The sequence below is a fragment of the Pogona vitticeps genome, chromosome 2 (genome assembly GCF_051106095.1).
Source record: "Pogona vitticeps strain Pit_001003342236 chromosome 2, PviZW2.1, whole genome shotgun sequence".
NCBI lineage: Eukaryota > Metazoa > Chordata > Lepidosauria > Squamata > Agamidae > Pogona > Pogona vitticeps.
Genome location: NC_135784.1, coordinates 309,444,428 through 309,460,499, shown reverse-complemented (window position 1 = coordinate 309,460,499; position 16,072 = coordinate 309,444,428). Strand labels below are relative to the sequence as shown.

The 16,072-nt window shown below is 44.3% G+C and overlaps 1 protein-coding gene across 13 annotated transcripts in view; it reads right to left on the bottom strand.

The window, feature by feature from the left end:
* The window catches only part of CELF4 (CUGBP Elav-like family member 4), an 870,333-nt gene that overhangs the window by 62,159 nt on the left and 792,102 nt on the right, over positions 1 to 16,072 (bottom strand). For 8 of the 13 annotated variants that reach the window (XR_012084591.2, XR_013540995.1, XM_072992989.2 and 5 more), the window contains 3 exons: positions 15,499 to 15,648; positions 5,856 to 5,921; positions 982 to 1,062 (listed from right to left, as the gene is read on the bottom strand). Coding sequence is in view for 11 of the 13 variants with exons in the window: in XM_072992989.2 (XP_072849090.1) it covers positions 982 to 1,062; positions 5,856 to 5,921; positions 15,499 to 15,648 (297 nt within the window). In the remaining 2 variants the exon portion in view is untranslated. The remainder of the gene's footprint in view (positions 1 to 981; positions 1,063 to 5,855; positions 5,922 to 15,498; positions 15,649 to 16,072) is intronic. The other 5 variants (XM_020796442.3, XM_020796447.3, XM_020796445.3 and 2 more) reach the window with 1 other exon arrangement.

The following is a 16,072-nucleotide window of genomic DNA, read 5'->3' as shown; positions in this document are numbered from 1 at the left end:
ACAGCAACATATCCTGAGTCAGCCCTATACAGATGCTCATGTTTTACAGTCTGCATGCATAGCCTGTAGAGGTGGGCACAACCCAGAAAAATGACAGATTGGGGTGTTTCATGGCTATCTGTAGAGATTGGGAAAAACAATCCGCTTCATGGTAAAACATGCTGATCACCATAATCACCCAATCTCCTGAAAAGGACAAAAGTGGTTCCCACAGCTATAAATACTCAACAAACTGCAACAGAGCACAGACAGCGTTCTGACTCCTGTTCTCTGAAGAGGCCAGCCACAGAGACTAGTGAAGCGTTAGGAAGAACAACCTTCAGAACATGGCCAAAGAGCCCGAAAAATCCACAGCAACCAACAAACTGGTTCATGGTTCATTTTTTTCCTGGTTTGTGCCTGGGGAGGGGAACCTAACTCCCCCACCCTCTCTGCCCTCCCACCTGCCTCCTTCCCACTGCCCCCATTGCCTCCCTTCCTAGCCAGGCTTTCTGTCTCTAAAGAGAAAGTGGTGTCAGGACCAGGGAGGAAGGCAATGGGGGTAGTGTGAAGGGGGTGTGGCATTGGTTTAGTCCACTGGTTCTTAACCTTGGGTTACTCGGGAGTTTTGGACTGCAACTCCCAGAAGCCTTCACCACCATCTGTGCTGGCTGGGGTTTCTGGGAGTTGCAGTTCAAAAACATCCGAGTAACAAAGGTTAAGAACCACTGGTTTAGTCAACCACGAAGGGCCAAGTGGAAAAAAAGTTTAGCACTTCGTTTCATTTCATCAAAACAGGATCCCTAAAACAAGCTACAAACTGAGCCATGAACCAGCTCGGTTTGTGTGTTGTTGTTTTTTCAGTTCGTCGTTGGGTTCACGCCCCTTTCTAATGGCACGGCACAAAGGTGTGGTAGACCAGGATTGGAGTGTGGCAATCCGATGTTTCTAGATCCAAGGTAAGATCATCCTGGAGTGAAGTGAAACCTCGCAATGACTTACCTTCTCTCTGTTGCTGTGGGATCATGGGAGGCGGCTGTGGGAAGGCTTGGCTTATCTGGCCATATGCAGCAGGGTAAGCAGCTATGGGGAAAGAAAGGGAGAAAAAAAAGAGATAGACTTCAGAATCGCTATCCAGCTAGGGCATTTTACCCCCATAAGGATCCCAACAAAGATCTGAATGTCATTAGTTCAGAAGAGGGTAGTTCCCTGCACAAGAACATGAATTCTAGACATTTGGATGATCTGCTCCAAATCCTATTATGTAGGAGTTGTGGGTGTTTTTTTTTTTTTTTTTTTTTTTAAATGCAGTTCCGTTACGTGTGTACCTCCTCAACATCAAGGCTGAGGGTGTGAGCTGGCTCCTTTGAGAAGCATCCGTTTTGCAACTTGAGCAGGGCAGTCATGAAATTATGAGCATGCATAATTTATTTTTAGCCCCAGAGTGGGCAGAAGGTAGAGCACGATCTATAGATCATAGGTCATGGTGGGTCATGGATTGGAGAGGCGAGGGTTTCTGGTTCCCTGGTGTTCAACCGCAGAAACAATGAAAAGGCTTTCCATCCCATAAACTGTTGTCGTTCTAGTTGTTGTTTTGGCAAAGGGAGCTTGGAGGAAAACCTGGTATGGTGTTTTGTGTGTGAAAGGAGGGTGAGCGCAGTTTTGCTAAAGAAAAGAAAAAATTATGATCCAAGGGGTGTGTATTTTGGGTTCACGTGCACAACTCTGACGATCATACCACAAATGTATCACGAAGGGGCAAGCTATAGTTCATTTGCACAGTTATAAGAGGCCATGTTGAGGGCTCAGGAAAGATGCTGGAAGCTCAGCTGATGTGGATCGTATTAGTGCCCGGAGGGAGCTCCCTATGAACCTACCTAAGCTTTCTAAATGGAAGTGCAGGAGGAGAATAAACCCTACCCAAGGTTCTACGAGCCTCTGGTGGACTGTCAAAGGGTTGGAGTGACTTGGCCTAATGGCCAAGCAAGTTGAAAAGCAATTTACTAATCATCATCATCTTAGAAGTGCACAGCTGGAAGGGACCCCGTGGATCACGGTGTCCAGCTCCTGTCAGGGAGGCACAGGGAGGGGGGGGGGAATCGAACTCCCAACCTCCTAAACCACTGAGCTATCCATCAGTTGACATGCTTGTAAACTCCGTCTGTGTGCTGGTTGCTGTCCAACCTATAATCTGTCCTCACGAGCCTGTGATCTGGCCCTGAGGCATGGCTGGGAAATGAGAGAGGCCCACAATACAGCTGAGGGCATCGGCTGTCTTTCACTGAGCTCCACACACTTCCCTCAAAGAAAGGAAAGGGCAATGGATGAACTCTATCCAGGCCTTGCTTTATCCAAGCCACGGGGCAACTGGAGAAATCAGTACCATGGACAGCGGCATTATGACTCGTTTCATGGTGAACTCAATCGGAATTGATGATTCCTTGCAAGGGGTGGGGCGGTCTTGTGAAGGGGAAGTAAGGGACCAATTGGCATGCCCAGGAGTTAATTAAGAGATCTAAGTCTTGGAGATGAAGGTCTTGAGCATGGCCTAACTTCCAAACCTCATGGGCAATAAGGGGCAGGAACTCAAACATCAGCAAATAAGCCTCTCGTGGTGAGTGAGATTTAGGCATGATGACTTAAAAAAAAACCCACCACCAACAAAAAACCACCAATTATTCTGCATGCCACAGGAAGTCAACTGGTTAGAGAAACAGGCTGGATCCATGAACGATGAAGGAACAGCAAAAGCTTATTTTCAATCTGTTGTACTCTGTTCTAAATGGAGCTGCTCCATTATCAAAAACACACGGGCAGGGACTGTTCCATCTGTCTGTCTGTGTTACAAATATATTGTGCCTTTCCTACAGTTAGCGGCAGAGGCAGAATACGGCTCTCCTCCTGTCTGCTTCCTCTCCACAAAAACGGGTCCTGGGAGTTGGGTGAGACTGGGAACTTGTGATTGACGAAAGGCCGTCTTGGCGAGGTGCATGGTTCATTGGTGAGCTCAAACCTAAATCTCCCAAATCTTAGTGCAACCTTTTGAAACATGATGCCCACCGGCTTTTGAACTGGGGCAAAAAAAAATATCTCCCTGTGTTTTGCATTTCAGGAAGAAAAAAACCCTAACCTGGTCTTGCCTGAGAAGGGCGTCCCAAAGATATTTTACGACTCTCATCTGCTACCTGCTTCTACCTGCATTGCCTTCATCCATGCTGTGCAACCTCGTTTCCTGACTTTTTTTTTTTGACCCTGGATTTTGATTATATGCTAGGTGGCTCTGCCATGTTTCCTAGTCATTTTGCTGAAATCATTGAAGTGACCTCCTCCGGTGCAGTGGCTAAATACTGTTCAGCACTGCAGAGTTGTAGGCAAAGAGATGTGAGCAAATGTATGATCGGAACCAGGAAAAGTTTCCCAAAACTTTTTACTTTTAGGGGGCAAATTTCTAACTGAGAATCCCAGCTGGACTAGATTCAAGCGTTATGCGCACAAGGGTTTTCTGCTCATGAGAAAGAAAGACAGACATTCCTCAGACTCATACGGGCAGGGATCCTATTAATTATAGCCCACCAATGTAATTCCATTGGTGTAAACCTTAGTTGCAAATGCATACACGGACTTCTGAACTTTACACTGATAGCGTTAAGCCAGTGTGATTTTTCAACTAAATTCACTGTTTGAAATTGATCGTAGCTGTGAAAGCTTTCCAGTGCTTCTCATGAACGATTTCAGAAAAGCCCAGCATGTTTCGGTAAGAATTTACACCACGGACAAGTTAGGATACAATCCCTTTAGGGCGGTTTTGTTTCAAGTTTTGTATATGTAGGAAGGGTGTTACCATGACTTTTTCTCACTTCATAGAATAATAGAACAGTGAAGCTGGAATGGGCCTCTAAAGGCCATCAAGTCCAACCCCCTGATCAATGCAAGAATTGTTATCAAAGCATATCTGCCAGGTGATTATTTAAGTTTCTCTTGAACGCCTCCGGTGTTGGAGCACTCATCCATTCCTGAGCTCATTGGTTCCATTGTCGTACTGCTCTAACAGTTAGGAGGTTTGTCCTGATATTCAACAAAAATCTGACTTCAAACCTGTCCTATTTATAATCGGCTCTGAATATGTTTCTTCCTGAAGTTGCTTATTAAACCAACAACTTCTTTTTTAAAAAAATTGGCAAGCCAAAATCTGTAGAAAGGAATGTTTAATTCCTTTGCTTTTCCAGATACATAAATTTAAAAAGTCTCAAAGCATGTGGGGGATTGTTTGAAAGATAAATAGCTGATCAGGTGAAGTGCTTTTATTTTTATACTCAGTGTGTAAATATGTTATTGTTGCACCATATGGTCTTGATTATTAAACTCACTAATTTGCAGTGTGGAAAGTTTGTTTCATGCAAAGCAGGCCTTGAGAAACCTAGTATGTTTTCAATGAAAATCTGTATCATGGTCTTGTAAAGTAAGTGGTGTTTTGTTTCTCCAAGCGATGTTTTTGCAATTTTTTCCCCCAGGAAAAGCTTCCTCTGACTGGATTCAAAGTGGAGCAAATTCCTGGTGAAAGGTATTTGGTGAATGGATTCTTGTATGTATAGAATCATAGAATAGTTGAGTTGGAAGGAGCCTATAAGGCCATCGGTTCCAACCCCCTACTCAATACAGGAATCCAAATCCAATGTATTTATTTGACAGAGGGCTGTCCAATTTTCTCTTGAATGCCTCCAGCATCGGAGTGATCACCATCTCCTATGGTCACTGGTTCCACTGTCGTACTGCTCTAACAGCTAAGAAGTTTTTTTCTGATATTCAGCAAAAATCTGCCATCTTGTATTGCATTATCTTGTATTATATTGTAGTCATTTCAGCAACCTTTAGGACGCCTTCGAGTGGCTGAAATCCAGTAGCGACTCACAACTAGAGTGATTCCATTGAATCAATGAAATTCACAGAGGAGCTGACTCAGCAAATCCTTATTAAATGGCTACTTAGTACTGTATTTCAAGGCAGTGAGTCAGACTGCTAGCTCATCTAGCTCAATCAGTACTAACACCTCTGACTCATTGCATCTCTCCTGTCCTTCAGTTTTTCCCCCTACTACAAATGCTAGGAACTGAACTAGTATTCACTGCATACACTCTTCCATTGAGTGATGTCCCCTCATAGGATCTGGTATTCCCTGGTTTTCTCTGCCGTCCAAAAACTAGCCAGGCCCCAAGTTTCTCTGATCAATTTGTTCGCTAAATGGACCCACAATGAGCATTCATTTTGAAATGAGTCAGATTTTTAAAATCTGATTTTAGCTCAGATTGGTGGTATTATCTCTTACTATGTGAAAAGGACTGGCCTTTTCCCAAGTTAGCTATATTGTTGTTAGTTTTGCTCAGAAGGAACTTTTAAGGGAATGAATACACTAGGAGACCTTTATCAATGGGATTGCTATCTGCAATTTCCCTTATCTACAGTTTGAAAATATGTATTAGAAAAAAAAAACTGGAAATCTATATTTTCACAATTTATTTATCAGACCTGGACACTAGAGGGAGCCAGAGACAATGCTATGTAGTCTTGTTATTGGAATACATAGTACAGCATTGTCTCTGGCTCCTTCTAGTGGCCAGTTCTATTAATACATGGTGAAAATACTTTGTGGATTTTTCTTTCTTTTTCTATGCTATATATAGAGTTTGTTATTATCCGTGGCTTGGAACGAATTTAAGAAAAGTTTTTAAAAAGCAAGTAAGTAACCTTCGGTGTAACTCAGTGTGATACATTCTGCAACCTAGGACTCTCAAATACGAAGTACATGCATATGGTGCCAGTTATGAGGCATGGGCATCACACAAATGAAAGGTTTATTGGGGGAAAGTGTTAATACTAACGACCTGCATACTGCTGTACTCCGGCGTAGGCTTGTTGCAAGGGGTCAGCTGCAGTGGGGCTCTGTGCTGTGAAGACACAAAAGAGAAGGGTATTAAAGGCACATGAACAACCTGGGGTCTACTAGGAGTGCAAAACACACATTACAAGACAATCCAAACCCCACCTACAGTATGTAAAACCTGGAGCTGGCCTTGCCAAGCCTAGTAAGCCAAGAGCAGGTGGAAATACAAGTGTACCAAATGATTGGTAGTATATTTTTGAATAAGCCGTTCTACTCCCCAGGTCATTCATTCATTCATTCATTCATTCATTCATTCATTCATTCATTCATTCATTCACTTGTTCATTCGTTCGTTCGTTCGTTCGTTTGTTCATTCATTCATTCATTCATTCAATCGTTCGTTCATTCATTCGTTCGTTCGTTCGTTCGTTCGTTCATTCGTTCGTTCGTTCGTTTAAAATGTTTTTACCCCACCTTTCTCCTTAAAAGGACCCAAGGTGGCTTGCATATATTTAAAAGCTAAGAAAAATAAGTATAGAATTTTAAAAAAATGAATTAAAGAAGTATTATATTAAATCAGTCAATAAAATCAATACTAAAACACATTTAAAACAACAAGAGCACAACTTGAAGCATTTTTACTACTATGCTTCTGGTAAATAATTGTAAGTTTCAGGCTTCCAAGCTTTTAGAATTTTTGTTTGTTTGTTTTGCTAAGGATCCCTGGGAGCCAAAGGGGAATGGCATTTCCTAAGGACCCTAGCCTTTGTGATGCTTACTGAAGCAGTATTTGAAAGCTGATTTTTAAATCCCCAAAGGCAAGGAAGGAAAAACCACTCCCTAGGCAGGAGATGGAAAGCATTATTTACACTATGAAGCCCTGTACGGTATCCCTCATAACTACCATGATGTCTGGGAGATTCTGGAATTTAGAGTCCCAAAATATTTTTTTTTTCAGAGAAGGAGTTAGGGATCTGGGCTTTGGCTGTTTTCACAAGATGTGGAGCTCAGAATGAGTTTGAGATGAACTAATCTAGGCCTAACTGGAATCAAGCTCAACTTTGCTTGCTTTAGGCAGGACTGTTGTGAACAGAACCCAAAGCAGCCCACCGACATCCACGGAAACAGAAACGCTGCAGCGCTCTATCGCAAAATCGAAACAGAAAACATTCCTAAATCTGTTAATGTTTGGGATCTCCTCCTCCCTCCCTCCCTCCCTCCCCAAAGCAGGACAGGTAGAACTATAAAAAACATTTTAGTTGAATGAACTCTTTCTTTATCTGATGCAATAAAATATTTAAAGCAAAGCTTGGCTGAACCTCTCTCTCCCCACCCCCACCCATAATGTCACCTTGGCCCTAATATTCCGCTTCTTATTAGAGGCTTAATTTGTATTTATTGGTCTGCACCATTTTACATTTATGCAGTCCCTGTGGCTTTGTGGTTTTAATAGATGGTTCCTTAGAGAGTTGCAGGCATCAGCTTCCTCTCCGCCTTTCTCCATGTCATGACATTTTTCCCTGTCTTTCAGGAACATCACCAGGAGGCGAGGTCCCGGACGTGGTGGAAGTGAGCATCAAAAAATAAAGCCCGGGTTTCCTTGGCATGCCCTAGCAAAGACCCTTGGTGTGTCGTGGAAAAAGAATCAGGCTGACATTGGTGCCCAGAATAGTTGTGATGCCACGAGAAACACAGGGTTTGTCAAATATAGAGAGGCAATTGTATATTGTCCACCCACCAAAAATTCGGTGCCAATGAAAATGGCGTTTCCCATCTGGATCAATTTTGCACATAGATACAGATTCTTGGTTTATGATGTATTATGTATTCATAAAATCATAGAGGAATGGAGTCGGAAGGTACCTATAAGGCTATGGAGTCCAATCACCTGCTCAATGCAGGAATCCAAACCAATGCAGATCTGACAGGCAGTTGTCCAATTTTCTCAGTGTCGGAGCGCTCACCACCTCCCAAGGACATTGGTTCCATTGTCGTACTGCTCTAACAGTTAAGAGGTTTTTCCTGATATTCAGCCTTCATCTGGTTTCCTGTAGCTTGAGTCCATTGTTATGTGCCCCACATTCTGGGATGGTTGTGATCCTGCTCCTCCTCTGTAGGACAGCCTTTCAAGTCTTTGAAGAGTGCTCTCCTGTCTCCCCTCCATCTTCTTTTCTCAAGGCTAAACAGGCCCAGTTCTTTCCATCTTTCCTCCTAAGGCTTGCTTTCCACTCCTCTGATCATTCTGACTGCCCTCCTCTGAAGTCGCTCCAGTTTGTTGGCATGCTTCTGAAAGTGCGGTGTCCAAAACACAGTCCTCTAGTTGAGGCCTAACCAGTGCAGAATAGAGGGGGACTAGGACCTCACAGAATTTGGAGACTATAGCTCTCTTAACGTATCCTAAAATAGCATTTGCCTTTTTTGCTGCCACATTGCACTGTTGGCTCATCTTCAGCTTGTGATCTACAACAGCTCCAAGATCCTTCTCGCTTGTGTTATTATTGAGTCAGGTATCTCCCATTCTTCCCGGACCAATTCAGGGCAATGATGCCCCCTCTGTGATGAAATGCTTTTAGGAATCATTCCCGCAAAAAGATGCTCTGAAGCTTGTTGGTGGCAAAGCATCTTTAACAAGAATGTGACAACTGCACTTCTCCCATGAAATGGCACAGGTTTGAGCAGCACGGTTTAGGTTATACATGGATTTTGGCTAGCACCCCCATTCCACACACGGTAGCTCCACAGGGTGGCTGTTTATGCTTTGTAGTTATGTTTTTTGGGGGGGGCATAGAAGTTATACATGGATCTTGAACTATATGGCACCCTTGACCCCAACATTATTAAGGGAGAAATGTATCCAAAAAACCTTCTCAGTCCTGGAAATTCTCTGAGTCTTGGCATGCTGAGATCCCCACTTCTTCTATAGTCTCGATGTTGGTCTCCTTCATGTTCAACTGCAGTCCTGCTTCGGCACTTTTTTTTTCACTTTCTCTAAAAGTCACTTCAACTCCTTGCTGCTTTCTGCCAGTAAGGTGGTCCCATCTGCACATCTTAAATTGCTGATGTTTCTTCCACCAATTTTCATTTCTCCTTCATCTGAATCTAGTCTGACTTTCCCTACGATACGTTTTGCGTACAGATGGAATAGATAAGGGGATAAAATGAACCCGTGTTTGACATCTTTGCCCATGGGAAACCATCCTCTTTCGCCATATTCTCCACGGCAGGTGACCTTCCATAAAACCAGAGACATAAAACAAGCCAATGACCCGCTCTACAACCATAAATTTAAATTTCAGGAAGGCAGCGTGTATTTATTAGGCAGGAGTCAAGAAACGACTCCCAAGTCTTATAAAGAAAGTCGATCTATTAATGTCACTTTCTCCCTCATCTCTATCTGGTGCCAAAAAAACCTCCCAAAGTCAGCATGACAAGGAGGAGTTTGTGCGGAAATGAACCTCAGCAAACCTACAGCGCTTGATAGAGTTATCACCTACCATCAAGAGAGACGTGTGTGACTTAAAGGGACAGGCGGGGAGATTGCTTGGACGATGCTCTTCTGCCGAGCCATTTCCCATTAGAAATGCCATGAGCACTCGGCAGTTCGCACTGATCAATGGTCCAAACAGACTGCTTTAGAGAAGAAAATGTTGTAAGAGGCATGAAGCCACTGCGGAAAACAGAAGAACGGCGTCCCTTGCTTTGCCCGCTCACCTCTTCTCCGTGGCATCTGCTATCAAACACCAGGCGATTCAATGTTCCTGTGTTGGGTTGTTGAGTTGATGCATCTCCAAATTATAGCAGGATTCCACCTTGGAGAAGAGACAAGCCTTTGCCTCTGGTTTCCTTTTCCCTTCAGTTTTCAAAACGTCCTGTTCTCCGTGTCCTTGATACAGATGCATTTTGCAAAGGTTGGTAAGTGCGCCGGCAAGGAACTGGTGTGAAATTCAGCCCAAATGCCAGAAGCAAGTTGCACAGGCGTTGTTCTTTTCTGCATGCAGCGGGCTACGTTGGACCTGCCCACCAAACAGGGATTACAGGTGGGAAGAGCGGACGACTGTAATTCAGCACTACAAAGGTGGCTGGAAACGCAAGGATTCGAACCCAGGCTTTTAAGAGCTAAACCTCTGGATCTCTGTGGATTGACATGATGGTTGATCATATTTATATGCTGAAATCTCCATTTGTTTCCATTAAAGTGTGAAAAAAGGTGCAAATTCTGGCGAATTGTTTTAAAACTATGACGAATAGAAAAATCTCATGCATATCTAAGTTACAGGATTTGTAGGTTGCTTCTAGCTTCGTTCAAGGGTCATTATTACTATTATTGTTGTTCCAACTATATATCACTCCATAGTGGGAGAATAGTCTCTGGATGGTTTGCAACGTAGTTATGCAAGCAACACTTCGCCCCCGCAGTGGGCTGGGCATCAACCTTGGAAGGCTTAGTTAGCATTGACCCAGTTACCTGAACCCATGGGACTGAACGCAGGTCATGAGCGGAGCCTTGACTGCAGGACTGCAGTTTAACCAATGTGCCACGAGGCTCCCACATGTTACTGATGTAGAACAAGACAAGGAAAGAAGAGTACTTTCCCATCGTTGGTTACATCCAGCAACCGCCAACAGATTTGAAGAGAAAAGTTTTCCTTTGTCTAGTGGGCAGTGATGGTTAGTGGCTCCAGCTTCAGAGGTTGCTATGAATCCACTCCGGTTTTTATACAGGACTTATTCAAGGGGATGGTGATGAAATGGTTTTGGGGATAACGTTCAGCAGCAACTTTGAAAGCTCCTGTAAAGTGCAAACCAAAACCCAGTGCGAGGGATCCATGATGGAAGGAATTCTAGAACGTCTGGGTTCTTGACCACATAGGCACCCTCTGTCTAAACAAACCTTTGTGCTTTAGACCTGCTGGTTGTGATGTGAGCAACAATGGACAAGCGGCAAGCTTAGACCGTTCCTTAACTGTGTCTTTAGTTCTTCTGCATAATAATATCTTCGACTGAGCTGAATAATACATTTGCTCACCGGATGGATATTGTGAGGTTTTCAGTCTGTTTCTGTAAGAATAATAACCAAGTCAGTTCTGACTTATGGCGACCCTTTTGCAGGTACTCAGAGCTGGTTTACCATTCTCTTCTTCTAGGGATGTCCTGGGACTGTGCAGCTTGTCCAAGGCTACATAGGCTGGTTTTTCTGGGAGGCACAGGGAGGAATTGGGTATTGCTCCATCCATCCAGTCTTTTAAAGTGTCACAGACCAGATAGAAGCAATGCTGACGTTGTCCCTGTTTAGCTCCTGACTTCACAGGCCTGCTTTCTCATTCATTCATTCATTCATTCATTCATTCATTCATTCATTCATTCATTCATTCATTCATTCATTCATTCATTCATTCATTCATTCATTCATTCATTCATATTTATATGCTGCCTTTCTTTTCATAGGGGACCTGCTCATCTCCTCTGTACCGTCTACTATCAGACAACACACGGTTAGATGTTGGATGTTGCTGTGCTATGTTGTTGGGGTGATACGTCTTCTCTCTAATGAGGCTGGCCCAACATCATCCTTACCCAGCCCTGCTTGGTTGTGGAGGACAGGTGGCACGGTCAGCATCTAAAGAGCACTGGGAAAGATTGCCACATAAATTCTTCTGTATTTACCAATAACATTCCAACAGGCAACAAAGGCTCAAAGCCACGATCAACATAGCTTCTCTCCTTTAGAGATGTAGGCCTTCTAGATCCTGTACTGTCCTTATCCAGCTGTCCTGGCTCAAGAGCATCAAGGAGGAGAGGTAGCAACACAGTAAAATCTGCCTCTGCAAGGTCAGGATCAAAATAAATAAATAAATAAGCGAGTAGGAGGGAAAGCTTCACCTTCTGCTTAAATCCAATTTAAATCACTCTCCCCAAGCTTAATCTATATCCATAATTATATCATTTGGTACAACGAGCCTGCAAGAGGTCCTATGAAATTTATGTAGATTAAAATTCATGGGTGCCATACTACGGATTCCGTATTATGAAGATTGATTAGGACAGCTGATGCAGTGATTAAAGAAGTGCGTGTTTACTGTTGTAATTAATTAGGCATTCAGACACAACAATAACGGCAATAACTGAAAGAATGCGCTGAGCCAGCAGGAAATGGCGTCCAGCCTTTGGCTTTTAAAGGTCTCCCTCGTTCGGCTTTGCAAGGATGAGGATTTGAGGAGCAGGGCCCAAATGCCATATTTGCTGGTCACCTTTTCCTCTATTTTGGTGAGTTGAGAGCTTGTAGGTTTGGAAAAGCAAAGCATTCTTCTTTTGGAAAATTCGCCAGGGGGCCTCGTCTTGGTTATTTGTGGGTTTCAGAAGTTTTGATGGCAGATTGGGGAGAAAAGAACATGGCGGGTGTGCCAAGCTTTTCTTATGGGATCCCACAAAGCTGGATCCAGCTGTTCATAGAAGCACCGAATCGTACAGTTGGAAGGGGCCTAGATGTCCATCGAGTTCAACCCACGGCTCAAGGCAGAAATCCAAGTTAAACTGTTTCTTTGCTCCTTTTGTTTATTAATTACATTTATATATCTTGCTCCTCTCATGGCGAGCCGCTCCTCTGGGTGGCTAATCTAACAATTGAAACCACGTACCCACCCAACCAAACACAAAACACGTGGGTAATCAAAACCACTGCCAACAATAACAAAACTCAGAGACAACGGCAAACCAAACGGAAATTCAGACCCTTGGATCAGCAAGAATGTCATAGGGGAGGCTGTTCTCAAAAGCCTCCATCAAAAGCATAGATTTCACATGTTTTCTGAAGGTCGAGAGGGAGGGAGTCTAGCCTATGTATACTGGCAATACATTTCATATTGTAGTCCATTGGTCCAGATAGGTGGGGTACAAATCAAATCAAATCAAATCAAATCAAATCAAATCAAATCAAATCAATCAATCAATCAATCAATCAATCAATCAATCAATCAATCAATAATGTTGCAGCCACCTGAGAAAACCTGGTTCCTGGTGGTAGTTTTCCAGGTCTCCCTTGGGGTGACCACCCATAACTATGAAGCCTGGGAAGAATAAGTGGCACAGGAAGATGACCTTAGGGCGAGACACTCTCACAGGGATACAGTCTACCTTGAATGCCTCTTGATCTGGAGTGCTAACCACCTCCTGGGTTAATTGACTCCATTGTCATACTATTCTAACAGTGAGGAAGTTTTTCCTGATATTCAACTGAAATCCGGCTTCCCGTCTCACTTGAGCCCATCGTTGTGTGTGTCCTGCACGCTGGGATGTCTGAGAACAGATCCTGCCCCTCCTCTGCAGGACTATCTGTTGAGTCTTTGAAAAAAGGGCTCTCCGATCTTCTTTTCTCCAGGCTAAACATGCCCAATTCTTCCAGTCTTTCCTCCTCGAAGGGCTTGGTTTCCGGTCCTCTGATCATCTTCCATCACGTTCATTGTGGCTGGTTTTCTGTGCCATTCACCTGCTTCTAATTTGTAGACATGTCAGAAGGCTTTTCAAGTATGGGAGATATTCAAGGGGTAGCTTGCCATTGCTTCTGAGAAGATATTTGAACCCATATTCCCTGAGCCTTAGTCTTTTCACTCCAGACCACACTATCCGCCACACAACACAGGATTTTCTAAGTAATGGAGATATTCAAGGAATAGTTTCCCACTGAGTTTCTACGATGAAGATCTGAACTTCAAGTCTTATTCCACACCACACTGGGTCTCCCTGGGAGAGTACATATATATATAGATGGAATTTATATGCCTGTGCTATTCTCATTTCATCGAAAGCCATCTACAGCAGAATGTTAAGTAGATCATTTGTAAGATGTCAGAATGTTCTCCATAACTTGTTGTTGTTTATATGCCATCAAGTCACCTCTGACCTCTGGTGGCTCTGATGAATGAGAGATTTCCAAAATACCCTGTCCTCATCTGCCCTGCAGAGCTCCTGTAAACTCAGGCCTGCGGCTTCCCTTAGGGAGTCAGCACATCTCGCATTGGGGTCTCCCTCTTCTCCTGCTGCCTTCCACCTTTCCCAGCATCATGGTCTTTTCCAGAGAATCCTGCCTTTTCATGAGGTGGCCAAAGTAAGACAGTCTCAGTTTCAACATCTTTTTGCCTCGTGAGAGACTTTAGGCTTGTTTTGATCGAGGACACAGGCACCCCTAACCTGTACCTTGCACCATTTTCCAGAGAGAAACAAGAATTTGTTGGGACTAAAACTGACAACCACAACAAAAGCACTCCCCATTTGAAATTTCAGCTTCCCATCTCATGGTTCAAGGGAGTTGTGGGGATGTTCTCTGTCAGGATGAACAGGCCTCCAACTCAGACCCCACACTTTCTGACACTGGTGAAGTTGTACATTCCCATTCTAATTCAAGTTCTAGCTCTTCTTCTAGAGGGTCTTACGTTCTGCGGTTTCCAGAAATTTGAACCTTACAAAGCAATTTTCAGACTTGTTCTTTGTAACAACACCCTGTACTGCGGTGAGTCCTGGACCCTTTGTGCATTGCAGGTGAGGAAGATGAATATATTCCATATGCATTGTCTCCAATGCATTTTTGGGATCACCTGGCAGGACAAAGTTCCAAATAGAGTAGTCCTAGAATGAGCTGGAATTTTTAGCATGTATACATTACTGAAACAGCGACATCTACGTTGGCTCGGGCATGTTGTGAGAATGGCTGATGGTCGGATTCTGAAAGATCTCCTGTATGGAGAATGAGTGCAGGGAAATCGCCCCAGAGGGAGGCCACAGCTGTGATACAAGCAGATCTGCCAGCAGGATCTGAAGGCTTTAGGAATGGACGTCAACTGATGGGAAACCTTGACGTCTTAGCGTTCAGCCTGGAGGCAGGCGGTGCATCATGGCCTCTCCCAATTTGAAGAGACCCTTGTCCAGCAGGCCGAGGCAAAGAGGCAGTCCAGAAACCAGCCAAACCAGGGAGCTGGACAGGGGACAGATTGGATTTGTCTTCCATGTGGAAGGGATGGTCACTCTCGAATTGGCCTTCTCAGCCACACTAGACGCTGTTCCAAGACCTCCATTCAGAGCACATTCCCATTGCCTCTCAAGACTGAAGGATGCCTAATCTAAATCTGCCTTTTAAAAAATCTCTGTAACAGGACAGAAATTTGCATTTTTCTTCTGTGCCATTATGTTTCTTCCTACTGATGGTACATGAAACGCTCATGGAGTGTCTCTACCATTGCCACCCTCTCGTGAGTTTCCGGAGATTGGAACCCATGTCTTCCGCATCCTAGTCTGACAGTCTCTCCTCTACCTCACACGGGCGCTCTCATGTTAATTAGCTCACTTATATTTCACTTGCCAAGGGGAAATATTTCACTTGGGGCGGGGGAAAACTACAAATAACTTTTGAAACATTTTTGGAAAGGACAACTTCTGACGTGGCAATGCCTGAATGACATCATGGTTGTGTAAGATGTTTTCTGAAATGTGGTAGGCAAATTGACCTCGTTGGCTGTGCCCGCTTGAATGGCTACTCAGCCCGAAAACGGGCCCTCTGCAAGACCGAGATCGCCTGCCCTTGATGGAAGTTGTGGCTCTTGTGGTCGTTTAGCCTCAAGAGGGTCAGGAACTGGAGGTCTGTCCCCACCTACCTGGGTAAGGGTGGATGCCGTTGGCAAAGACAGCTTCGGCGGCAGGCTGCCCGTTGGCCTGGGGCGGGAGGCCAGTGAAGCCGTTCACTCCAATGGGGGACGGGATGCTAGGCACGGCTGGTGCGGTGATGCCCGGAGGCGTGCTGCCACCTAGAGGAGGGAGGCAGAAGACAGAACGGTTAAGCTTTGGTGTGGTTGGGTCAATGGCAGTGTCTGGTAAGTGGTCTCTGTTTCGTGGCCTTCCGCGCCGTGGCTGCACCACGTGTACTTATTGCTTTGGAGGGTTGCCAGCTCTTCCCTCCTGCAGGCGTGGTGGCATGGAATGGGTCACACTTGGAAGTGCAGGCTTGAACGTGGGGCAATCAACGAATAGGCAGGATGCTTTGCTCCTAAACTTATCCCGAAATATTCAGTGTCAAAGCAGATTTCAAAGCATATAAAGGGAAACCATGCTGTCCAGTGGGACTCGCTGTCAAGTTGCACTTCAGTCACACTGTGACTTGACTTGGAATTGACTCACAACTTGGAACACGCCCATCCCTTCCTTTAGATGATAGATAGATAGATAGATAGA